Source organism: Polyodon spathula, chromosome 4 (genome assembly GCF_017654505.1).
Source record: "Polyodon spathula isolate WHYD16114869_AA chromosome 4, ASM1765450v1, whole genome shotgun sequence".
Classification (NCBI taxonomy): Eukaryota; Metazoa; Chordata; class Actinopteri; order Acipenseriformes; family Polyodontidae; genus Polyodon; species Polyodon spathula.
The window spans coordinates 69,036,153-69,062,080 of record NC_054537.1 but is presented as its reverse complement, the minus strand read 5'-3'; the positions used below and the strand labels follow the sequence as shown (position 1 = coordinate 69,062,080).

Below are 25,928 nucleotides of genomic sequence, written 5' to 3'. Positions count from 1 at the left end.
TTCTGCTCTGCAGAGGCTAGTCTCCAATGTAGCAGTAGTCGATGCTTGCCGTGTGTTTTGTCCTTCAATTAAAGAATTAAAGAATTCACTTTCATTTTTCTCTAGGATTGACTTCATTTTTTGCATCGAAATCTTTTCAGTAAGGCACAGAATGCCAGATGTCAGATCGTCACGCAAATCTTTGAATATTTGTGCTCACAGACACTCCACTCGAGCATGATGGTGCTTCAATATCACATTGTTTGTTACAGAACGAATACCACATTCATTATAGAATAAATCATTTTAAATAACACTACAGTCCAAACTGGATGAGTTTCTTGGCTTTAACCGTGACTCAGTAGATTATATTTTATGCCAATGACATATTATTATTTGTTTATAATGTTCCCAAATCATTCCCTCAACAAGTATCCATTTTTGATAATTTTAGTTTCTTGTTGGAATACAAAATTAACTGGTCTAAGTTTGTTCTAATACCCCTGAATGCTGCAAACAGGGACATAGTTTTGTCTCTGAACATACCAATGGTTAAACTTTTTAAATATCTTGGTGTAGAAATCTTCCCCTCTTTACATTCCACCGCACTAACTAATTTTAATAAGATTTTCAAACATGTGGAGACCAATTTGAACAGATAGCTGCATCTCCCTATCTTGCTTCAAGCCCACATCTCCACTTTTTCCTCCTACTGGATATTGGGATAAATTGCCCTCCGTGATCTCTAAATTTTATATGGAGGGGACGGCGGCCACGTGTCAAATACTCTACCCTGCAGTGTGAAAAATCCACTGGGGGTCTGTCCTTACCAAACTTTAAATTTTACATACTCTTGTGGATATTTGTAGAGATAAATGCCTCCACACATTCCGAGATCTACAATGACAATATAACTTACCAGGTACTTCTTTCTTTTCTACCTCCGTCTTCGTTCTGCAATGCGTGCCTATGGGGTACCCTGAGGACAGAATTGCCATCACATGCACTGCATGATATGTTAGACACAAGGGGCAAAACTAAAGGGTTGGTTTCCACGCTTTCACCTACTAAAGGCCTCATATAAACCTTTGGTGGCCAATACTATTTGGAGCAGGGATTTATCTTCTGGAAATGAATGAATTTGTTGGGAAACTGTTTGGGATAATTAAGCTCTGCCTCCAAAAATCCAAATCAGCTGATTCATTACAATTTGAATTGAAGTGATAATAATAATAATAATAATAATAATAATAATAATAATAATAATAATAATAATAATAATAATAATAATATACTAGAGGTAAGGTTAGGAACAGTTAAAAAAATAAATCAATAAATAAATAAAAAATCTTAACTTGGATTCTTAGCCTTCTCTACAGATTATCTGTATTTAATTCCAATATGACGGCTTGGTAAAAAAAAAAAAGGATGTTTCCAGTATTGTGTAGGTTGTTTGGTTGGGGAGGGGGGGTAGATTTTAGAAGGTGTACAATTTGTTTGCTAATTGCAGATTAATTTAATTTAAATTTATTGCAGACCATCAAGCCATCAGATATTGCCACGGTGCGCACACTGGGCCGGCCGCCGCACCTCATCATGCGGATCATGGACTGTGTGCTGCTGCTCTTCCAGAGGAGGGTGAACACTGTGAAAGCCGACCCAGAGAGGAGCTGCACCACCCCATCTTGGCAGGAGTCTCTGAAACTGATGACTGCAGGCAACTTCTTGGGCAGCCTCCAGGTAGAGGAGCTCGTAAACATTTTTGGTGGTGTCAAACTATAAATCACAAGGGGCTCCTGAGTGGCGCATCCTGTAAAGGCGCTCCACATGGAGTGCAGGAATGCCAGTTCAAGTCCAAGCTATTCCACTGCTGACCATGGATGGGAGCTCCCAGGGGGCAGCACACAATTGGATGAGCACTAACTTATATATAATACACAGTCTTGTGATGTCTCTTACAGCAAAGAGAAATGCTCCTTTGATATTGAGCTGTCTGAAAGGACATTTTTTGGAGCTTTGAGTTCTCTTGCAATGGCTTCAAAAAGTTCCCCGTAACACAACCTCTGACAGCTCTTTTAATGTGTGATCCAGCACTTTTTTACAGGGAAGTTTATGAACATCTCTTTTCAATACAGTAATGCTTAAACAGCCTTGAGCTAGATACCAGGGTTGCAGTGAAAATAATTGTCTTTTTAAATTTTGCTCAGGTCAAAGTCCAAATCTCAACTTAATTGAACAGTTTCTATACCAGCACAGGAATCCACCTTCATGCCCTTTTTAATAGTGCGAAGAATCATATTTACATGGTCTCTGACTTGCCTTCATGCATCTTTACAGCAATTCCCCAAAGACACCATCAATGAAGAAGTAGTGGAGCTGCTTAAGCCTTACTTTGAGATGCCAGACTACAACATTGAAACGGCCAAAAGAGTGTGTGGGAACGTGGCTGGTCTCTGCTCCTGGACTAAAGCTATGGCTTCCTTCTTCTCTATTAATAAAGAGGTGTTGCCACTAAAGGTAAGATTGGTCACGAAATTGCATATATGTGGGGTATTGACTTATATATTTCTGTCATAATTGCTGTACATTATTCATGACACTATTATAATTGTTTATCTTTCATTTGTTTCTCACAGGCTAATTTAGCAGTCCAGGAAAACCGACTTACTATGGCTAATGCCGATCTGCAGAAAGCACAAGCAGAGCTGGATGCCAAACAGGCTGAGCTGGATGTTGTGCAGTCAGAGTATGAGAAAGCAATGATGGAAAAACAGGTCAGCTTTTAAAATAAGAAATAAGAAAAATAAAAAAGCAATGGTCCACTGAGTGGTATTGATTGAATGGAAACAGGTGTTTCTGGTCCAGTGTAGAGGGTTTTTGTGATTTATGCCACTACAGCACATCTGTTGCTTGTCACAATACAATAACACTTGCCTGTGTCTCAAGCTTTCACAACTGCCATTCCTGCAACACCTGGGAGACTGTCTTGATGGACAGCCATTGTGTTGAGAAACGAGCTACATGCTGCATTAATTTCCATGTATTGCAGATTATTGGATTTTATAGTTTTAACAAAATTCTGTAACTTTTTTTGGGCAGTTAGTGTGTGTGTGTGTGTGTGTGTGTGTGTGTGTGTGTGTGTGTGTGTGTATGTATATATATATATATATATATATATATATATATATATATATATATATATATATATATATATTATATATATATATATATATATATATATCTATTTTTTACATATTTTAGGAACATGATCATAATAAAATTAACCAATTATCTTGATTTATAATAATTAAACAACATAAATGAAGTATCCTGTTGGGTTACAACAGATTCAGCTCTTAATTTTTCAAATTCCTTTCCAATTTCAAAACAGTCCTTTTCAGGTAAAAGTATAAAATGATATCCCCTACATATCATATATATGATTGAGTACAGTAACTTAGAAATAACTGCCAGTTTAGTGAGGATGGATACATACATACATACATACATACATTTTCTTTTACCAAGTATACACTGTAAGACTACAAGTACACTTTTCTCTTTCAGGCATCCATGTGGTGAATACAAATATGTCTTTTAATTGCAATCTGTATAGCTTCTTCTTATTCCTTAATAATTTAACTTAATCTCGAATTATGCAGCTAGACTTTCTTAATTAACAATAAACCTTTATGAAGGTACGAGTTAATCTTCCAAGTTCTACATATTCAACAGCTGCTTCATTTTATACTTTAGTATTCATCTTGTTAAAATATTGTGTTGTTTTTCCTTACAATAGTCTGTCAAGAGGTATGGTTATTTATATCCATTTTATCTTAAACATAGTCCCCTGTTGTATACATTCTTGGGAGCGCTGTTTATTAAGATTATTTTTTGCATTAAATTGCTTAAAAAAAAAAAAATCAATACTTTTAAAAGAATATAGTTTAAATGTTAAGTACTTGTCATTGTCCATGAGATTAGACTCCTTTACTGTCCATTCAATCAAAACTCCAGCATGGTATTAAGGGGTTAACACTGATGTCATGGATATATTCCAATACAGGTAAAATAAGTTAATTTTCACCTGCCTGCAAATATATATTTAAAAAGTATAGTTTCGTAGGGTTTGTGAAACAGCCAAAAGAGTGTGTAGAAAGAAATTGTGGTTTAGGATATCCCTGGAAGGAGATGTCAGCATATCTATACTGCAACTGAGCTCACTTATACTGCAAAAATAATTTTATATCATAATGTTATTTCCTGCAGACCTTGATGGAGGATGCAGAGCGCTGCAGACACAAGATGCAGACAGCCTCCAGTCTAATCAGTGGTCTCGCTGGAGAGAAAGAGAGATGGACGGAGCAGAGCAAAGAGTTTGCAGCACAAACCAAGAGGCTTGTTGGTAGGTGTAAATGGATGTGGGAATCCAGAGACGGAGGTCTTGCGGTTGACATGCCTGCACAGGCAACCAGGTGTTATTTGTTTTAAAGCAACAAACAAAAAAAAACCTACCACAAGCAGTTCCAGGCGCCACCATCGAGCTACCATCAATGATCACTTGGGGTGGTGGTGCTCCTTATCGGGGCTGTGGCATGCACTAAACTGTTTTACAAAAAAACCCAAAAAACTGTTAAAGCTAATAAAACAAAATATGGCCTAATTCTCCCCATGAAAAGGAAAGTCCCACATGTGGAACACTACTCTAAACGCTAACTAAAAAATATATACTTTTCAAGCTAGTCAATTAATCTTTAATTTCTGTTTACTTTACTGGTCCTCCTGTTTGGTAAGGGTCTGCAGCCTCTTGGTTTCTCCAAACCTACTCATACTAACAACAGAACAAATGTGGCCAGGTCTACTTGACAATCAGTATATGAATATGTGTCTGGCCATATTCCACCCATCCACTGGCATCCAAAGATCTTAAGGAACACCAGGAATACACCTACTTGCCAAGTTACTTAGTGCTGGAGTCGACCATAATTATATGTCTTCACTTGACTTGAACGAAAGGAAACTGTAACTGTGATTTGGCCCTGAGCTCAGCTATTTATATTATGTATTGTCTGGAAAGAGGGAACTTGACATAATTAATCTAATATATAAATCATATTTTTCTTTTCATTTGTTTAGGGGATGTATTGCTTGCTACTGCCTTTCTGTCATATTCTGGCCCCTTCAATCAAGAGTTTCGTAACCTTCTTTTGACTGACTGGCAGAAAGAAATGAAGACACGTAAGATTCCCTTTGGAAACAATCTCAATCTCACAGAAATGCTGATTGACGCACCAACTGTCAGTGAATGGAACCTTCAGGGATTACCCAATGATGATCTGTCCATACAAAATGGAATCATTGTTGCTAAGGCAGCTCGTTTCCCCTTGCTGATAGACCCACAAACGCAGGGCAAGATCTGGATCAAAAACAAGGAAGCCAAAAATGAACTTCAGGTAATCAAAATCCATTTGTGTAATATGTTTTGCATATCTATCTATCTATCTATCTATCTATCTATCTATCTATCTATCTATCTCTCTCTCTCTCTCTCTCTCTCTCTCTCTCTCATATATATATATATATAGGGTGTTTATGAAGTGCAGTTTATAATTACTAATCTAATTAATGCTTTAGTATTATAAAGTGTATTATGTGAAGCTTTATCAAGGTCAAAGAATAAACACTGCATTTCTTAAGGAATATCTTGTGCTGCACATATTAATATGTTTATTGTTTTTTGTAGATTACCTCCCTGAATCATAAATACTTTAGGAATCACCTGGAGGACAGCTTATCTTTGGGCCGGCCACTTCTAATAGAAGATGTGGGGGAGGAGTTGGACCCAGCTCTGGACAATGTCCTGGAGAAAAACTTCATAAAAACAGGATCCACCTACAAGGTGACTTTATTTGAATGCAAGGAAGCTCTTTGTACTTCTCATTTCTAAGGAGCTCCTGTGTCTAAAGACCCTCTGGGGTTTGAAAATATAGATACAATAAGGGGGGAAACAATAGAGCAAATGATAACCACTGGTTTTAATTTGACTTGTGCTATGGGATCATCATAGTACTCAAAGTGAGCAATTAAGTTGTCTCATAACAAGAACCTATTAATACATATATGCACACATAATCCCCAGGCAACATCCATCTATGATGAAGATGACAGCTATTGGATAATACATTTTTTTATATTTTTATAATTTGCAAAAACAAAATCCAATGTCTACAAAAAATGTCTTGGTCCAAATATCTAAATCTCAATTTTTAGCTGAAACAGTCCACCACTTTCTAAACACACCAAGTATTGTCTCATTGTAGGTAAAAGTTGGTGATAAGGAAGTGGACGTAATGAAAGGATTTAGATTGTACGTCACCACCAAGCTACCCAACCCTGCGTACACCCCCGAGATCAGTGCTCGCACTGCCATCATTGACTTCACCGTTACCATCAAAGGTCTGGAGGATCAACTACTGGGAAGAGTCATCCTTACTGAAAAGCAGGTATATACTTTTAAAATCTTGAGAGGAAATGGGTGCTTCTAGCTTTTATATGGTTTTTGAATCTTGGCATACAATCCTCTGCCGGGCTCATTTTGATGCTGAATTGTTGAGATGATCTAAATTTAGATACCTGTCTTAATTACTGTGGTTAAGAAACCTGGTTCATCTCAGTAGAATGAGATTACATATGTCCAAAAGGACAACTTGGAGTAAAGGCTGTGATTGGCATAGCTTGAACATTCTGGCCTACAAAAACCTGACACAGAATTGGAGAGAAGAGCCAAACTAAATATGTCAAGTCTCATTGTGTACAAACAGGAGTTGGAGAAAGAGAGAACAGACCTAATGGAGGATGTGACCGCAAACAAGCGAAAGATGAAGGAGCTAGAGGATAATTTGCTGTACCGGTTGACTAGCACCCAGGGGTCTCTAGTTGATGATGAGAGTCTCATCATAGTGTTGGGCAACACCAAGAGAACTTCCGAAGAGGTCACTCAAAAACTGCAGATTGCAGCTGAAACGGAGATACAGATCAATGCGGCCCGAGAGGAGTACAGACCAGGTAAGAGAAAAACAATATTGCAGTCCTGTCAGGTCTTCATTTCCTCATTGAAGCCTTTCCCTCTTATCGACAACTTCCACAGGTTCCAATCTATAATAATGGATATAGGCAATTTCAAAATCAACTAGCTGATACGACTTAAAAATGGTCCCAGAAGCACACTGAAAATGATTATTATGGTGGCTTTGATTTATTAATCTTCTCGTTTATCTATTCCATGTAGCAATAAAGCAAGTATTCTTAGGAACAAATAAACATTTAAACTAGGCAAAACTGTGATGAAACAGTTTTTTATGGTTTTGATGCAAGACATTTTTTTATGCAAATGCTGAGTTTAAAAATATGTGTGCAAAGAATAAGGTGATCATATGGCTTCGCAGGACTACGCTTACCAGAATGCATTGGGTTGTGAGTTGAAAAGCCTGAACTATCCCAAACTGTCCCTCTGAACAGGGAGCCAGATGGTCACCTTAGCAAAGAACAACTATAAATTGCTTAGGTTAGTTGATTTAGTTAGATATTCTTTAAAGGTACGACAGTTAGTATATATTATTGAAATAGAATAATTAAAATCCTTGTTGGTGTGCAGTTTTATTAAAAAGACAAATGACATTTCATTTTGAAAATAATGAGCTGCCTTTACAAGATAGATAATAGATCTTATTATCCACTGCTCCATAATTGTACATTGTTTTCATCCCATGTGAATGTGGGAGGTTGAAACTTAAATAAGAACTTGCTGGAAATTAGTCAACTAGTAATGATCCACTCCTCTGGAGATGTGGTAGGTGTAATTAGTCTGGCTCTCTGTGTTGCTATTTTTAGATTTAATTGCATATGCAGAATATAAAGAGATACAGCTTGACTCATCTGATTTTAATTGTGTGCTTTACAGTTGCAACCAGAGGGAGTATCCTGTATTTCCTTATCACAGAAATGAGCATGGTCAATGTCATGTACCAGACTTCCCTACGCCAGTTCCTGAGACTCTTTGACATCTCCTTGGCCAGGTAGTGCTGCAATGTGATGCAAGTTCTTTAAAACCGCATGTGCATTTCTCCTGAATCCTCTGGAATTTTGCACAATGTTCTGTGTTTTCTGTGCTATTAGGCTGACAACTGAGAATTGCTTTAACAAGATGATTACTACCTGCAATATGCCAATGGAAGCAATGTCACTGATTGACTGCGTAATACACAGCTTGAACATAGATAAACGGCTATTTGAGAATAAGCTTTCTGAATTTAATTTACTGAAACAAAAGTATGTTTAAACACTTTAGAAAGAAGGCACAACTACAGTTCAGTTTTGTTTTTCTGTGGTCTTCACTGTTCGGGAGACAAAAAGCATTGCAAGCTGTGTAATTTAACGATTGTATTTCACTTGACTAAGACGAGCAGGGCGAAACATTTTTCCCACAGGTGCTGCTTACACGGCTAGTGAGGAAGATGAAAGCACGATTGTAAATGTACAAGATGGAGTAGTACCGCCCTAAAGTCCCTAGACAATACCCCCCCACCAATAATTAAAAAACAAAAATCTTAAACGCGACACATGTATCATAAACCATGTGCCTAGAAGAAATAGTAAATTGATTTTAAATATCTTGTCTTTTTTGCTTAACAGGTCTATTAAGAACCCAATTACCAGCAAGAGGATTGCTAACATCATTGAGTACATGACCTTTGAAGTGCATAACTATGCTGCACGGGGCCTGTATGAAGAACACAAATTCCTGTTCACCCTCTTGTTGACTCTCAAGATCGACATGCAGAGCAAAAGAGTGAAACACGAGGAGTTCCTCACACTTATTAAAGGTTAGGGTGAGAGCACACCATTGATGCTGTGCGCAGATTAGGAGACGCTTGTCGTTTACATTTGTTCAAGTGATTGCATGTGTGGATTAATGAAGATCTATAGAGCGATGTGCAGGAGCACTGTGTGGGTTTTTTTTTTCTCCTCCTGAAAAGTCCTCCATTTTGTTCACTGAGGCTGCTGTTTAGTGTCGTCGCATAATCATCTGAAGGAGATGATGGTATTGACATTATTTAACATGTTATATAAAGTATTTGATTGTTGGGTTATATGAAGACATTTGTCTGTTTATACATTTGTCCATCTGTAGTTCACACTTTATTACCACTGTATCTTGAGAAGTCATTCCATGTACAGTAAATCAGTCATTTTATTATACTTTAACATGATATGAACATCTCATTTGCTATCCTAATGACTTATTCTTGGTTTTAAATAATACTTGTCCAATTTTAATTTACCATCACTATTTTTTTCATTCTGGGGATGTAAGGGACATATTGGTTGCTGTAGATTAAAAAAAGGTTAGCTTGTTAGTCATCACATACTGTACATCATATTGTCTTTTACAATAATTAAGTTATAAAGTCTAACACAATTGATGTTGGTATGCAGATTTTAGTAACAAGACAAATGACAATGCAGGTTGAAAGTAGTGAGCTGCCAAAGGTGTAAGGAATTTGCACCAACTAGGTTCTGCAACCTCATTTATTTTCTGCAAAAGTAGTAATGACTTTTATGTAGTCTGGTAGAAAACCACCATATTGTCTTTTGACAGTGAAAATTAACTTGCAGTTCAATTTACTTGTAAGGATATTTAGTTTGGCACTGTAAATAGCTGTTTTTAACAATAACAATTTATTGTCTTTTTCATTCTTCACTGATCATGTAATACTGTATAATACATCTTAAGCTGAACACCATCAGAACCAATACTGTGCTACTCCATAATTTTACAAAGAGAAAAATAAGTTGTGCCTGGAATGAGCTGTACAGCAGTCTAACTATCTTAATATTGTCTAGGGGGTGCTTCCTTGGATCTTAAGGCTTGTCCTCCAAAAGCATCCAAGTGGATTCTTGACATGACTTGGCTGAATCTAGTGGAGCTCAGTAAACTCAGGCAGTTCTCTGACATTCTTGATCAAGTAAGTACTAAAAATACCTAATAGACATATTTACAAATCTAGCATTATAATTAAATTGAATACTTTGCAAAAGTACAACCACAATAGGATGAAATGCTACAAAACTACTTGGATATAGTTCAAGTAACGGTTTTAGCAAAACACATACACTTTCTGTATAAGATTTGTGTTGGTATTTAGCCAGGACACTTATCCCAGTTGTTTTGTTAAAGTGTGCAAAATTAATTGGTGGATGATACCTTAACCCTTAGCGGCCCATTTATTCATCGCTTGTCATGCACGTCAGTTCCAATTTATTTTCACACGCTCTGTTTATTTACACTCACAGTTTTAAATAACAATTTCAGAGGAAAACGGGTTTAAAAGGCACTGCATAGCAAAGGACACTCAGTACTGCATCTCCAGCCAAACCCCACCCCTTGTTCGCTGTATTTTTCACATACCTCTTCATAGGCGTGCATACTGATAAATCCTCTCCTGATCACTTGTTTTATCACCAAATTCCTCAATAATGTGATCCAAGTTATTATTTTATTACTATAACGTCTCAAAAAGCTCTGCTAATGTCTGTGATATGCCCCCCTTTTTTTCGGCTTCATTCGTCTCCTATCGGTCTCACTTGGCAATTAAAAGGTTTTCTCTGCTTTTTCCGGAGATTGTAATGTCGGACCTTGTCCGACATAGGACCGCAAAGGGTTAAATCAATTAAGAGAGGGATGTTTATCAGTACATGTTCTGTTTAAGATAAAGCCATACATTGAGGAAATGATCTTTTAAACATATTTCCAAAATTTAAATTAACCATGTTAGTCAATTTTAGAACCAGCTTTTCTAGAATAAAGTGATAATTTGAGTACACAGGGATTCCAGAATGTTGCTGTTTCTTACTGCAACATACACATACCATAAACATGTAAATTCCCCAAGATAATACTCTTACCCTAAAAAGACTCTAACAAGGCTAGCCACTGATCCGTTTGTATGCTTATTCCTCAGATCGGCAGGAACGATAAGCAGTGGAAGAACTGGTTTGATAAAGAGGCCCCTGAAGAAGAAGTCATCCCTAATGCTTATGATAGGGCTCTGGATTGCTTCAGGCGTCTTCTCCTCATCAGGTCATGGTGTCCTGACAGAACAATTGCTCAGGTATTGTAGAAGCTTATTTTTTTCTTTTTTTAATTAGGGGTTTTATATATATATATATATATATATATATATATATATATATATATATATATATATATATATATATATATATATATAAATGTAGATCATTGTGTTAGTTTATAAACTGTCAAACTTGTCATACAGAAAGCACAAGGGCACAAAGCTTTAACTTGTTGTTTAAAGAATGTTTTTTTCAAAATCTGTTTTTATTATACTTTATGATATTTATTAAACTGTTCTAAAGAAACTGTCAATCGTCCAGAACAGTTTCATAAATAGCTGCATGTTAGATTTCTAATAGACTTAGTTAGTTTTGAATCCACAGTTGTCCGCTACAGTTTCTAGGGGAAATCCATGAACAGTGTGTGCATTGCACAGTATAATTATTTCAGTTACTGCTTTTCTTTTAATGCTAAATAGGCCCGCAAATACATCATGGACTCCATGGGAGAAAAGTATACAGAGGGTGTGATTCTGGATGTAGAGAAGACCTGGGAGGAATCTGACCCACGCACGCCTCTGATATGTTTCCTGTCCATGGGATCAGATCCCACGGACTCTATCATTGCTTTAGGAAAGAGGCTGAAGATAGAAACACGCTATGTATCAATGGGCCAAGGACAAGAAGTCCATGCTAGGAAACTTCTACAGCAGACCATGGCCCATGTAAGGGAATCTTCTGGATAAAAACTCCTGTTTAGTACCATATTGCCAGAATAGCTGTCAATAGAGGCTTTAATTACTGCACTTTAATTGGTTCAATTTTGTATTAATAAATTAATCAGACCTGCCTGTTTAATGAAAGTGTTGACTTTTTTATATGTAGTGTTTGCTATTATATATAATTAACTTATTTAATTAGGTTTTAAAATTATGAATATGTTTAATGAAACAGTTGTGTATTGTATATTAGTGTTAGCAAATCAGATGGTAAAGTTATATCAACAGGTGACCTGTTAAGTTGACAAATCTTGTTTATTTTTTTCTCAGGGAGGATGGGCCTTGTTACAGAACTGCCACTTAGGGCTTGATTTCTTAGATGAGCTGATGGACACTGTCACAGAAACAGAAACTGTGCATGAGACATTCCGGTTGTGGTTGACCACAGAGGTCCACAAGCAGTTCCCAATTACCTTATTACAGATGTCAATCAAATTCACTAATGAGCCTCCTCAAGGGCTCAAGGCTGGTCTCAAGAGAACTTATGGAGGTAAGACCGCATTGCACCAAATGAAAATATATTAAATGTGAAAGAAATAAGTACATTACATGCTTACTTGGGCCCTTGTCCAAAAGAAGTTCTTAGTATAAAATATCTAAGTGAGGACAAGGGGTTTATATATTTTCCAGTACATCTGAGGACCATCAAATCTATACAAATATGTCTAAAACAAATACACAAAAACACATGTATATCATCATATTCTCTTCACTTTATATTATTTACCTGCGACACTGTTTCAATTATCATTGTTATTATTACTTTCCCCATTAAGAATTCATGGTTCATTTTACAATAGTTGTTCTTAATTGTATACAAGGAGATATAACTGCGTGTCCATTGGTATGTCTACAGGTTATTTTCTGTACCGCATAATGGATTGCTGTGTAGCACTGTAGTATAAAGAGCTAGGCAGTATTTCACTTTGTTTTATCTCACAAGCAATACAATCGCCGTCTGAAATCTGCAATTTGAATGACTGCTTTGTGTTGACAGGCATCAGCCAGGACCTATTGGATGTCAGCAACATGATTCAGTGGAAGCCAATGCTCTATGGAGTAGCCTTCCTTCATTCCACTGTGCAGGAGAGGCGCAAGTTTGGACCTCTGGGGTGGAACATCCCATATGAGTTCAATCAGGCAGATTTTAATGCAACTGTGCAATTCATACAGAACCACTTAGATGACTTGGACATAAAGAAGGTGTGTATATAATATTACTAACCAGGCAGATGTTACAAAACCAAATCAGGAGAGGATTAAACATATAGTGGTCTATTTAGTTGATCTAAAATTTGAAACCAATTTTAATAGACCTATTGCAAGTGAACTGCCCAGGAATGAGGTAGTTGAATAATCTTGTCATTGGTCCTACTTAGTGGATAAAGCATTGGGTCAATTAGATGTGGTATACAGTATATTACTTGTTGATGAGAGAAGAAGTTAGTAATGTGTATCTATTCTTTGCAGGGTGTCTCTTGGACTACAGTTCGCTATATGATAGGGGAGATCCAGTATGGTGGCAGGGTGACTGATGACTATGACAAACGTTTGCTAAACACATTCGCTAAAGTCTGGTTTAGTGAAAATATGTTTGGAGCGGATTTCTTTTTCTACAAGGGCTACAATGTCCCCAAGTGCACAAATATGGATCAGTACCTTCAATATATCCAGGTTTGTAAAGCTACTTGCAAAAATAATTAAAATAAATAAACTAACACACAAATGCTGCATCACCTCCATAGCAGAAACATTGTCCTTCACTGTAATGTCAACATTCCAGGGTCTGCCTGCGTATGACACTCCTGAGGTGTTTGGACTTCACCCCAATGCTGACATTACGTACCAGAGCAAGCTGGCTAAAGATGTGCTTGACACCATCCTCAGCATCCAGCCCAAAGACAGCTCCAGTGGTGGTGGGGAGACCAGGGAAGCTATTGTAGGAAAACTGGCAGATGACATGTTGGAAAAACTTCCTCCTGACTACATCCCCTTTGAGGTTGGTGGGTGTTGCATGGATATTTGGTCAGGGCCACATCTACATTTCACAATCAAAGTTTAATTAACAGTTATTTAGGAAAATACTACTTTCTTCCAGTACTGGTAATCTTTTTTTTTTAAATTATACCTGCTATTTGTGTTGGTGATGCATTGTTAATTCATCTGGTAAGAAGACAAAAAGAAGGTGTCTATTGGTCATCTTTGTATATAAATCCATGTTACATGGGAGAGGTTGTGCAAAATAGTAGCCCATCCTATGAACCTAGATAATTTAGAAACAATTAATAATCTGCTTGAGCTTTAATTGATAAAGTCAATGTGATTTATTAATGCTGTGGAATGCATATTGGTGTTAAATGTCACAGCATCTTTATTGTGTGGATGAATTGTGGATGCTTTTCCTGATTCCTACCCCAGATTTATTCTGGAGTGTTCACATATTAAATATCTCTGTACTGGGCTATATGTCACATTGTAAGCCAGATTTTAAATGGCAATGTTGCTTGCTGAACAGGTTAAGGAGAGACTTCAAAAGATGGGCCCCTTACAGCCCATGAACATCTTCCTGCGGCAGGAGATTGACAGGATGCAGAGGGTCATCATCCTTGTGAGGACTACTCTGACCGACCTCAAACTTGCCATTGATGGAACCATCATCATGAGCGAGAACCTGCGAGACGCCTTGGACTGCATGTATGATGCCAGGATCCCTGCCCGCTGGAAAAAGGTGGGTAAGGAGCTCACAGGCAGGGGGTACCTTTCATTTATCTAGAACACTGTTCAAACTACTAAACACCACCTTGGTGCTTAGGGGCTATTTTTGCCCTTTTAGGGATAACCAGTACAAACTCTAATCAACCAATGATATATGAAAGCTCTTGGATCTAGTCGATGCACAATTTCCATGTGCTTATAACTGGTATCATTCTGCAGCAAGGTAGTGTAAAATAGGTCTTTGAACTTTTATAGAGAATCATGTATTATTACGTCCTGATTCTATTGCTGTTTTCTTGTTGGTAGTCAGTAAATACATTCTATAGACTAGGGAAATTTAACTACAATCCTCTTAGAGCTACTGTATGCTTTTATTTTTATAATAGGATAATAGTGGAAGCTGTCATTGCTTGTAGAACCATCATAACCGTTTTAAAAGCCTCCCATTCCATTACTGGTTGTTACCCATGTTCAAGGAAGCTATTATTATTATTATTATTATTATTCCAGTTAAGGTAAAATAGCTGTATATCAGAGGTTTTCTAACAAAGAAGCTCACCTGCTTTTTGTGTTTTGCTTTCAGGCCTCCTGGGAGTCAAGTACTTTGGGATTCTGGTTCACCGAACTGCTGGAAAGAAACCGCCAGTTCCATTCCTGGATCTTTGAGGGAAGACCCAACTGCTTCTGGATGACAGGGTTTTTCAACCCCCAGGGCTTCCTGACAGCAATGAGACAGGTAAGCTTGTTATTCTTCAGCTTTCTATGTTAATATGGGTGGAAATACTGGATGCAGAAGATCTATATAATCTGTGCTTTTTTTTAATATATATAAATTTAATGGTTGACAATGGTTGTTACCCCGGTTTTCTCCCCAATTTGGAATGCCCAATTATTATTTTTATCGCAGTTCACCACTGCAACCCCCATGGCTCCACTGCAGACCCACAGGCGCCCTATCAGCCACAGGGGTCGCTGGTGTGCGGTGAACCGTGGATTGCCCTGCCGACCTAATCCCTCCTTACCCGGGCGTCCCTTGGCCAAATGTGTGCCACCCCCTAGGAACCCCCAGTCATGTTCGGCAATGACATAGCCTGGATTTGAACATGTGACCTCCAGGCTATATGGTGCATCCTGCACTCCATACGGAGCGCCTTTACTCTATGCGCCATTTAGGAGTCCTGTAATCTGTGCTTTTAATTTCCATTAAATTTATTTCTGAACAATGTGCGCTGGGGTAAAAACTCTACAATTTACCATAAAAAAAACCTGCTCCATGAATAACTGGTACTATAAAATAGTTACTTTAAATAGATGTAGTAAAACATATACCGAAGACAACCATTATAGAGTAGCCACCTGTCTAAAAATATTATGTTTTAATTGCCACTGGGTTATATCCAGAAGGTTACTCTCAATTTTACCCCACATGAAATAAAAATATTGAAATGGTTGTTTTACATGGGCTTATGACAACATGACAACTCCAAAGCTAACAGACACAGTTTAATGAACAGCAGTGGGGTGGCTAGGCTTGGAAATGTGAGTGGGCCCCAACTTAGGGTGGACAGGCAATGACCAAAGGTCTGATGTCACAGGAAATAGTTTATGTTGCAAAAATGATTTAAATTCATAAAAATCCTGGATACATCAACTATTTCCCCTGTAAATCAATTTAAAATGTTTCAAGTAGACAAAAAATAACTGTACATATATCAGTAGTGAATGGTTTTAAAAAAACAAACAGGCAGTCTCACCTAACCAGCAAGAACACAGTAATATTACGTTTTAAGCAATTATTAAATATAATGAAAGCTTTCAATTTCAATTATAGTCATGCTCCAGAGAATCGCACCGGTCTCTTTCAAATGACATGAGAGACAGCATGTTCAAGTGACTTGTCAGCATTGAGGCTCGTGCAGCTGTCTTAATCCTTTTCATGGTGGAGAAGAGCCTTACAAGTGTGTGCATATTTGGAAAGATAATCAAGTGTCAATCATCTCAAACTTAAATTAGTGTTGGATCATTTTTCCCTACAGTCTATTTTGCTTTATTTGTTGAACGAAGACTTAAAACTTCAGCTTCATCCATATTATTGTTTGTTTATTTAGCAGATGCTTACAGAGACTAGGGTGTGTGAACTGTGCATCAGCTGCAGAGTCACTTACAACAATGTTTCACCCAAAAGATGGAGCACAAGGAGATTAAGTGACTTGCTGATAGTCACACAATGAGTCAGTGGCTGAGCCAGGGACCTTCTGATTGCAAGCCCTTTTCTTTAACAAGTGGACCACACAGCATCCTATTAATGTTGCACAACAAAGTACATGTCAGTAGTAGACTTTCTCTATTGCTTAATGTGTCCGATGTTGGCAAGCATGCAGACGCGGCCTTCACGATGCCATTTCTCATGTGTCATTTTGAAAGCGACTGTTCAGTTTGCAAAGTTGACAATCTAGTAAAATGTGATTCCACATTGCTCTCAAATCTTCATTAGAGTGCTCCCTGGTTGACTTTTCCAAATATTTATTTATTTATTTTATTTATTTATTCATTCTTTAACCAGGGAATTAACCCATTGAGACCGAAGCCTCTTTTACAAGGGTGTCCTGGCAAGATGACCACAGAACAGACAGCAGTAAATACAGAATCAAAAACAAATAAGTGTCTACAACGCATACATGTCCTTGATATTTTTGTACAACCGATTCCATTCCATAGGTGCACTATAGCTGAAGGCTGTTTGACCAACACAAGACCTTCTCCTCATTACTTGATACTTAAGTATAAGGCTAGATCTTAAATTATACTTGGCTAGATTTGCTTGTAGCATCAAACCTAGATACCTTGGTGACAAGCCTATTACAGTTTTAATCTAACGAACTCCACTTTAAGGATATAAGTAACTGACAGTGATGAGTCTGAGGTTGATACCCTAATACAAATCTGGCTGCTTTATTCATTAGCCGATCCAACCTTTTTAATTGTTCAACAAAGGCATGTAAGTACAAGGTATCACCATAACACTATGTAACACAATTTTTGTTCCTGGGTAGTAAGTGTTATTTCCTAATTGCTTATGCCTCAAAAGTATAGAAAATGGCTATTATTCCCCACAAACTTTGCTTTTGTGACCAGGACAGTGATATTTCAAAATATCACTATTTCCAATGGGAAAACAGGCAAATGTGTGTCTTTTCGTTCACATAAAGTCAGAAAAAAACAACATATGAATCCAAAAAAAAAACTAGTAGAAAAACTACTCATTTCTAAATCTTTTGTAGTCATTTTTGTATTACTTTAGTATAAATACATGTTAATTTGGATTCATATGTTGTTTTTTTCTGACTTTATGTGAACGAAAAGACACACATTTGCCCGTTTTCTCATTGGAAATAGTGATATTTTGAAATATCACTGTCCTGGTCACAAAGTTTGTGGGGAATAATAACCATTTTCTATACTTTTGAGGCATAAGCAATTAGGAAATAACACTTATTACCCAGGAACAAAAAAAAAAAAAAAAAAAAAATTGTTACACAGTGTAATCAAACAAATTAGATGAAGTAACAAACGAATCATCCAGTCTATTTGGTAGTTTTCTTTTCCGACATTTATTTTCACGTTGCCATTTCCACTGCTGAAGTAGATGTAAATGAATAATTTGCAGATTCTGAGGAAGAGGATGATATTTGAGTTGGTTCTCTATCAAGTACGAAATATAACTATTACCTCATGAGTATTTATCCTTTAATACCGTCTAACCTGACTAGATATATCAAAGCTGCACATAGTGCTTGTGTCGTAGTCATGCCCGTCCCAGGGGCATTTTCACGTGTCTTAGTATGCTAAGCCATGGTTGTTTCGTTAGACCCTTGTGCCCCATAAAAAGCCTGAAGCTCTGCTGCTTCTTCCCTGGGATTGAATGCCTTAAGTCAGCTACTGATGCTGTCTCTTAAGCTGCTAGCATTGGTTGAAGCATACATTAAAAAAAAAAAAAAAAAGGTTTTATATATATTTTTTTTTGTTCTTAGTTTTTTGTTACTGCAGGCAGTACATCTGCTCAGGGTGACAAACTGGTCAGCGGACCTCCTTTCAAAGGGAGTCCCCGGAGCCTCAGAATGGAGGCTTTGAAGTGGTGAGACCTCATTTGGCAACGGTTTGGGAGAGCACAGGTGGACCTGTTTGCATCCCAAGAATTGACCCATTGTTCCCTTTGGTTCCTAATGACGGGAGTCGGGGACCCGCTGGCAATAGGTGCCAAGGCAGCTTCTGCATCCTTTTCTACCACTCACCATGCTACCGCTATGCCTGGAAAAGATCAGGCAGGACTGAACTAGAGTACTATTAGTAGCCCCTTATTGGCCCAGGAGTCTATGGTTTTCAACCCTGATACAGCTCCTGAAAGGCCAGCTGTGGAGCTTGTCGAAACGCCGCGACCTGCTCAGTCAGGCAAGGACAGTGTAGCATCCCGAACCATTGAGCCTGAAGCTCTGGGTCTGGACCCTGAATGGCACCATTTGAGCCGTCTGGGGCTTTCTAATAGGGTCATTAACACCTTACAGAATGCCAGAGTGCAGAACGCATGTTCCCTATATGGGTACAAGTAGGGTGTTTTTCAAATGTGGTGCCTGTCTAAGGGTTTTGACCCTGCAACCTGTCCCATGGCAGTTATACTGCAATTTTTACAGGACCAATTTGATAAGGATAAATCGCCCTCTACATTGAAGGTCTACTTGGCAGACTTTTGCTAGTCATACTAAAACTGATTCAGTCTTCCCAGGAGCACATTTCCTGGTGGTGCAATTTTTGAAAGGCGCTCGGGAGCTTCAGTGGCCTATGAAAGACATTGTCCCTAGCTGGAGGCTTAATTTGGTGCCTGAAGCACTTATGAAGCCTCTCTTTGAGCTCTTGCATTCAGTGGAGCTGAAATATTTATCTATGAAAGCAGCTTTTTTTTAACCAAACGGTGGAGCTTGAGGCTTTTCATCAGCCTCCTTTCCAGTCTGATAGAGAGCGGCAGCTTTGCCCGGTGTGGGCACTGGTGTATTATGTGGACAAAACTCAAAATTGGAGTCAGTCTGAGGGGTTTATTTTATCTGTTATGGGGCTAAGTCCCATGGGAAAGCTCTGTCTAAACAGAGGCTATCAAGATGGAGTACAGATATGGTTAAGACTGCATATGAACAAGCCAACTTGCCCCCTCCAGAGAAGCTCACTGCCCATTCTACCAGGGGCATGGTAACTTGATGGGCTTTGTTCCAGGGTGCATCTGTCACAGACATTTGTGATGCAGCAGAGTGGGCTACTCCTCATATTTTTACGCAGTTCTATCAGCTGAATGTTGTGGATCCACAAAACCCTGGCGGCTTCAAGCTCGTCCCTTATAGCATAAACATAGAGATGAGTTCTCCCTTAATGTTACAGCCCTATCTATTTGTACTGGGTTCCTTATGGTAGTGTACCACACTACTAGTCTGCAGGTATGCTTAAAAAACTGCACATTTAAATAAAGTTGGAATATGGAAATGTCTGGGACTTAACAGATCAGTGCCAACTGCCTCACAAGCTGTCTGTAATATATATATATATATATATATATATATATATATATATATATATATATATATATATATATATATATATCCATTTACTTAAACTTGGCATTCACATATAATAGGCATAGATTTGACTGTGACTCTTGGCTTGAAATATTTAATGCTTTATTTTTTGTATAGGAAATCACCCGTGCTAACAAAGGCTGGGCTCTGGATAGTGTGGGGCTCTGCAATGAGGTCACTAAGTGGATGAAGGATGACATCACCCAGCCTCCTTCTGAAGGGGTCTATGTGTATGGCCTGTACTTGGAGGGAGCAGGCTGGGACAGGAGGAACTGCAAACTGATTGATTCCAAACCCAAAGTGCTGTTTGAGATGATGCCAGTCATCAGAATCTATGCTGAAAACAACAGTGAGTAGAGACAATTCTGGAGTAACATAACCTATTCATTTAAAATGTAAAATGTAGTATAATGGGTTTTTTTTATAATTTTTTTTACAAATGTTGTCCTGTAAAAAAACATTGAGTTATATAGGGCATACATACACATATGATGACAGAATAAAACTATTTTGTAAAAACATCTGCACATCAGCTTCTTACAATGACTACATTTCAAGATTAAAAAAAAAAAAGTTACCTGGAAACATGCTAGTGTGGTTTAGGTGGAAAAAAACCCAAAACCTGTTATATGCTGAGTGTCAACAGGACAGGTATACTAGTGAAAATGACATTTCTTCAGGATGTTATACCTTGTCTTTTACACTATTTACCATGCCTATAGATATCTAGTGCATATAACATTTAGTACAAGAAACATTGCTAAAACTATCACATATTCTCTCTGTAGGTGCAAGGGATGCACGCCTGTATTCATGTCCAATTTATAAGAAGCCTGTGCGAACAGACCTGAACTACATTGCTGCTGTAGACCTGAGAACAGTACAGCCACCTGAGCACTGGATCCTGCGGGGGGCAGCACTTCTCTGTGATGTCAAATAAACATAACCAAGCCTTTTTTTCATTTCTAATTTTTCAGTTGAATTAACATTTGCAGTTGTTTGAGATCTCTGTGGCAACAGTCAAATCTACCTATTGCTGACAGTGAAGGGAGAAAAAGTTTTTTACTACTAATCATATGTTTACTTTATTGTGGTATTTTTGCTGGATGTGCTGATGTGTGTTTATATATACCTCTATATGATTGCCCCTGATATTATGTTTGTATACTTTATGTACTGTAATTAAAAACACTTTTTGAATCCATTCATTTGGGAGTTCTGATTTTGTATGTGCGTTTATTACATGTATATGTGTTTGTTTGTTTTTTTTAAGCAATGTAAATAATTAAAAAAAAAATAACAATTAGAATTGCATATTAACATTGGTTCTTTGGGAAATAAAGCTTCTGACTGAAAGATTGCAAATGTGGTACCTACATTTAGGATGGAAGATAAGACAGAACCAAGAAATTACAAACCACCAGCCTTACCTCCATAATATGTACAATCATGGACTTCATCATAGAAGGTAAATGAGAGGATTATTTGTATAGCATCAGCGCTATAGGAGACAGCTAAAATGGATTCATAAAAGTTGGACACCTGCTCTTTCTTATATAGATCAAATATAATAATAAGACTACATATAACATTTTGAACTGGCACAAAGTTGGTGGTAGTATGAAACAAATACAAAAGAATTGTGAGTGCATTCAGAACTAGGCTGAAACTAGAAGCGGCCCATTACAATAAAGACTGGTCATTGTCAGTAACCAAGCAGTAAAGAGAGCCAAATAAAAGTCTAACAGAATGTTTGACTATATTGCAAATAGTTTATTTTTGTTCCATAAATTGCAAAAAGGACACTTCTAAGTTTGATAGTCTTTTGAAAAGCATACAGACTAATCCTGGGGTGAACAGAACCATAAATAAAAATTTTGCCTTGGGACCAAGTGAGGGTACAAAAAGAAAAAGCTAAAGCTAACATATGCACACACCCCCCCCCCCCCCCCCCCCCCCCCAAAAAAAAAAAAAAAACTGCACAGTTGTAGTATTTTTATTAAACAGGAGATCAGTGGTCTTGTTGATTTGACATGTCCCATGTTTTTGTCTAGTGTTTAGAAACTGTATAACCCAACTAAAGGAAAAAAAAAAATCTTCAGTACAGGATATTATCTGTACTGATCTGGCTCCCACTTTGCCTATCATTGGTTTGTCAGCAGGGTGTTGCAGTGATTACAGGTGCTTGCAACAAACCTATTATTTTTATAAAGAAAATTCTACTGCTGTTATGTCGGATTTAATATGTCAATGGCTTGCAAAATAAGGCCTGAGAGCTGCATTTTGTTTTTGGCCCTTATAAATTACATATTTTCAAATTAATGCTGTTCCACAGTGTGCATTAGGTATCTATGAATAGTGATCTGTTTGTAACACACAGGTCCTTTGTCATTTAAAAACTATTGTGGTGACTTTTAAAATTAAGTTTCACATCCAATTAAAATTATATATGCAAAAAGTGTATTAACTAAAAGTCCTCACCATACTGTACCAGTGAAACTGTTTGGCAAGGCAGTTTTTTTTTGCCTGGCACTTAACTGGCTAGGTATGGATACCAACTGTGTAGCTTTATTTTTATCACTTTTTTAATGATAAAATGAATAATATTATTGACAGTCACACCATAGTTACTTTCCTTTTAACTACAGTAAATACAACATGGAATTCAAATGAACAATAAAGCAGCCTGTTGTCACACCTAACTTTGGCATAGATCTTTTGTGCTATAAATCACTGGGACTCTGCATGGCAGGTCTCAATTGCTAAGGTAAACAGTTCTTGAATGGACCCAAATTCAGTTACCATGAGTCTGCCCTCAGACGATGTGCAAGAGAAACTAGGTTGGAAACCAAGTTATATGAAAAATAGTGAATTCTAGCCCACTTCTATATTTTGGATAGAGGGAGTGCCTCCTAAAATGACCCTCTGTGAGCAACATGAAAAGTATCAAGAGAACAGTTATAGAGCCAGGACCATTGTTCATGGTACAGAGCTAACTTTGAACAGAGCAGTTGAACGCAACCCTTTTCTATAATGTGGATGTGACCAGTGCAGATGTGATAAGGGCCGAGGTGAATTACCACTGACTAGCTCCAAATCTTACCCAGCCTGTAGTCACTTAGTCAGACACTATTGGATTCTTTTTTAATGTAATAGTCCTGAAGGGATGCCATTTTCACACTTGAATGCGGACCAATGGGATGTAAAGAGAATTGAATGTGTAGGTTGTGAAAGTGGTCATCCAATGACATGGGCTCATTTGAGTAAGCTAGAATTTGAGGAGGGTGTTCCTGCCAAACATGTACAAGCGTCTTGAAGGTATCAAGTGAAAAACGTGGCCCACACCTGCGATGTAAAGAATTGGATGAAAAGGCATGTTGTGGTGTTTGCAGAAGCAGTCTAGCTCAGAGTTTGAATCTTGCTGGGAATGGGCTGATTTGTTAGACATGAATTGGATGGTCTAAACGAACATGTATTGATTGAAATAATATGATATACTCTTAGTCAATAATCATAGTAATACTGTATGTACTCTGTTTCAAATAGACCTGTATACCAGTAGCTCTCATGTACAGTCTGTTAAAAGCAAGCAGAGAAAGGTCGGGCTGACCAGCTCTTGGCAACTCTTTGATTTAGGTACCAGACCTCAGTAGCTAACTTTCTGGAGAAAGCTGCTGAGCTGAGTAAAAAAGGAAAAACATACTTTGAAATAAATATATACATGTTCTGTTAGTGTAGGTGTTTAAAGTAGAAAAATAATAAAAATCTTGTAATGGAAAACTAAAAAGACTTAGAAAACTAGTGTACAGGGTAACCGGTTAAATGGCAGACTCATAATCAAGTCTCTTATTTAAAGAAAGGAGTGTGTAATAGATCCTGCAGCTCTCAAGGTTCGTTGCCCCTTTAATTCAGGACCCAGGACACAGAAATTGATTTTTCTAGTGCTTATGCGCACTTTTAAAAAACACAAAAAGAAATAACCAAAACAAACACCAAGCTCTTTCTTGAGCATTAACTACTACACACAGGAACCTAACTAACACAAGACAGCTAAGCTGTTTACCTGTAACACACACTGACAAATCACAACACTCAAAAAGGCTTTCACACAACCTTTTTTTTTTTTTTTTTTTTTTTTTTAATTGAAATCACCATCAACTGGGCTCCTCACACACCAGCAGCCCTAAACAGACTGGCTGCTTTCTTTAAATACCCTGCATGTGGCTCTAATTTACAATGCACACCAGGTGCAGGTGATAACTAATAATTAAACAATAAAACCATTAAAACACCCAAATATGCATTCTCACATGTTTTAGGCAGGGAAGGATTTTAACCCCCTCCCTGCTGTATTACACATCCTCCCCCTTGTCTTTTCAAGACACCAGCCATTTTATGGCCACCTCCCTCCACCTTTAAAACGACCACCCACCCTCAAGTCCCGTCTTTGGTTTTTGCCATCTTCCATTGGCGGGTTTGAGGGTGGGCTGGTCCTTCCTCTGGCGCACTTAGGGAGGAACCAGGACGGTTTGTCCTGGGCGACTGAAACAAAGGTCTTTGACCGGGAGCGAGCAGTGACAGGCAGAAGTAGGTTGCCCGGGACCGGCGCAGCGATGTCTGGGAACTTGAGGGGAACAAAGTGGAAGGAAGGAGGAACGCACGCGACATCTGACGCCCACGGTGTGATGTCTCAGGTTCCAGGAGAAGCGGAGCTAGGGACCGTGCACACAATTGTGCATGGCAATGCTGCGACCTGGGCATAAGGTCTAGTGTAGGGAGGTCTGGACATTCTGGACTGGTGTCCACTCAGCCGGGGTACAGGACCCCACTAAACAGCACCAGAGTACCACCCACGGGCTGGTGCTGAAGCTGTGTTGGAGGTGGATTGCTCACCTCCTCCCCCTTGACTTCAGCTGGTGGCTCCGGTGACAAGAACGGCTCCTCCTCTGGTTCAGGAGAGAGCTGGGTTGCTCCCTCTGGGATTGCAGACCTCGGGGCTTCTCTCGTCTGCTCCCACTTTTGGAGCAACTGCTCCAGCTTTGTTGGCTCCCATTCTTTTATTTGCAACGTGGCCAACCCCAGCTCCAGTCTTTGCCTCTCAATCTGTTCCTGACTTTGATGGTTGCTTTCCATTTGTTCCGCTGTATTTCTGTTGATCTTTGCGATCAACTCTTTTAAATCAATGTCCATTTCTGGGTCTCTAGGGGCGCCCACACATGCTGCCACCATATGTAATAGATCCTGCAACTCTCATGTTTCATTGCCCCTTTAATTCAGGACCTACAGAAATGGATTTTTCAAGCGCTAATGCGCACTTTTAATAAATACAAACAGAAATAACCAAAACAAACCCCTAGCTCTTTCTTGAGCACTAACTACTACACACAGGAACCTAACTAACACAGGACAGCTAAGCTGTTTACCTGTAACACACACTGACAAAACAGAACACACAAAAGGCTTTCTCACACTACCTTTATTTTTTTTCGATTGAAATCACAATCAGCCAGGCTCGTCACACACCAGCAGCCCTGAACAGACTGGCTGCTTTCTTTAAATACCCTGCACTTGGCTCTAATTTACAATACACACCAGGTGCAGGGTATAGCTAATAATTAAACAATAAAACCATTAAACACCCAAATATGCATTCTCACATGTTTTAGGCAGGGAAGGATTTTAACCCCCTCCCTGCCGTGTTACA

General features: G+C 38.3%; 1 protein-coding gene across 1 annotated transcript in view; it reads left to right on the top strand.

Moving 5' to 3' along the window:
- Positions 1-21,370, top strand: part of dnah5 (dynein, axonemal, heavy chain 5) — a 94,633-nt gene extending 73,263 nt beyond the window's left edge. The window contains exons 59-79 of the mRNA XM_041246737.1: positions 1,516-1,719; positions 2,317-2,496; positions 2,616-2,753; positions 4,249-4,384; positions 5,116-5,432; positions 5,723-5,878; positions 6,300-6,482; positions 6,801-7,044; positions 7,940-8,054; positions 8,671-8,861; positions 9,883-10,004; positions 11,001-11,150; positions 11,592-11,837; positions 12,162-12,381; positions 12,889-13,094; positions 13,362-13,565; positions 13,675-13,890; positions 14,407-14,619; positions 15,190-15,342; positions 20,342-20,573; positions 21,013-21,370. Coding sequence (XP_041102671.1) covers positions 1,516-1,719; positions 2,317-2,496; positions 2,616-2,753; positions 4,249-4,384; positions 5,116-5,432; positions 5,723-5,878; positions 6,300-6,482; positions 6,801-7,044; positions 7,940-8,054; positions 8,671-8,861; positions 9,883-10,004; positions 11,001-11,150; positions 11,592-11,837; positions 12,162-12,381; positions 12,889-13,094; positions 13,362-13,565; positions 13,675-13,890; positions 14,407-14,619; positions 15,190-15,342; positions 20,342-20,573; positions 21,013-21,164 — 3,978 coding nt within the window. The 3' untranslated portion in view covers positions 21,165-21,370. The remainder of the gene's footprint in view (positions 1-1,515; positions 1,720-2,316; positions 2,497-2,615; positions 2,754-4,248; positions 4,385-5,115; positions 5,433-5,722; positions 5,879-6,299; positions 6,483-6,800; positions 7,045-7,939; positions 8,055-8,670; positions 8,862-9,882; positions 10,005-11,000; positions 11,151-11,591; positions 11,838-12,161; positions 12,382-12,888; positions 13,095-13,361; positions 13,566-13,674; positions 13,891-14,406; positions 14,620-15,189; positions 15,343-20,341; positions 20,574-21,012) is intronic.
- Positions 21,371-25,928: the final 4,558 nt, after the last annotated feature.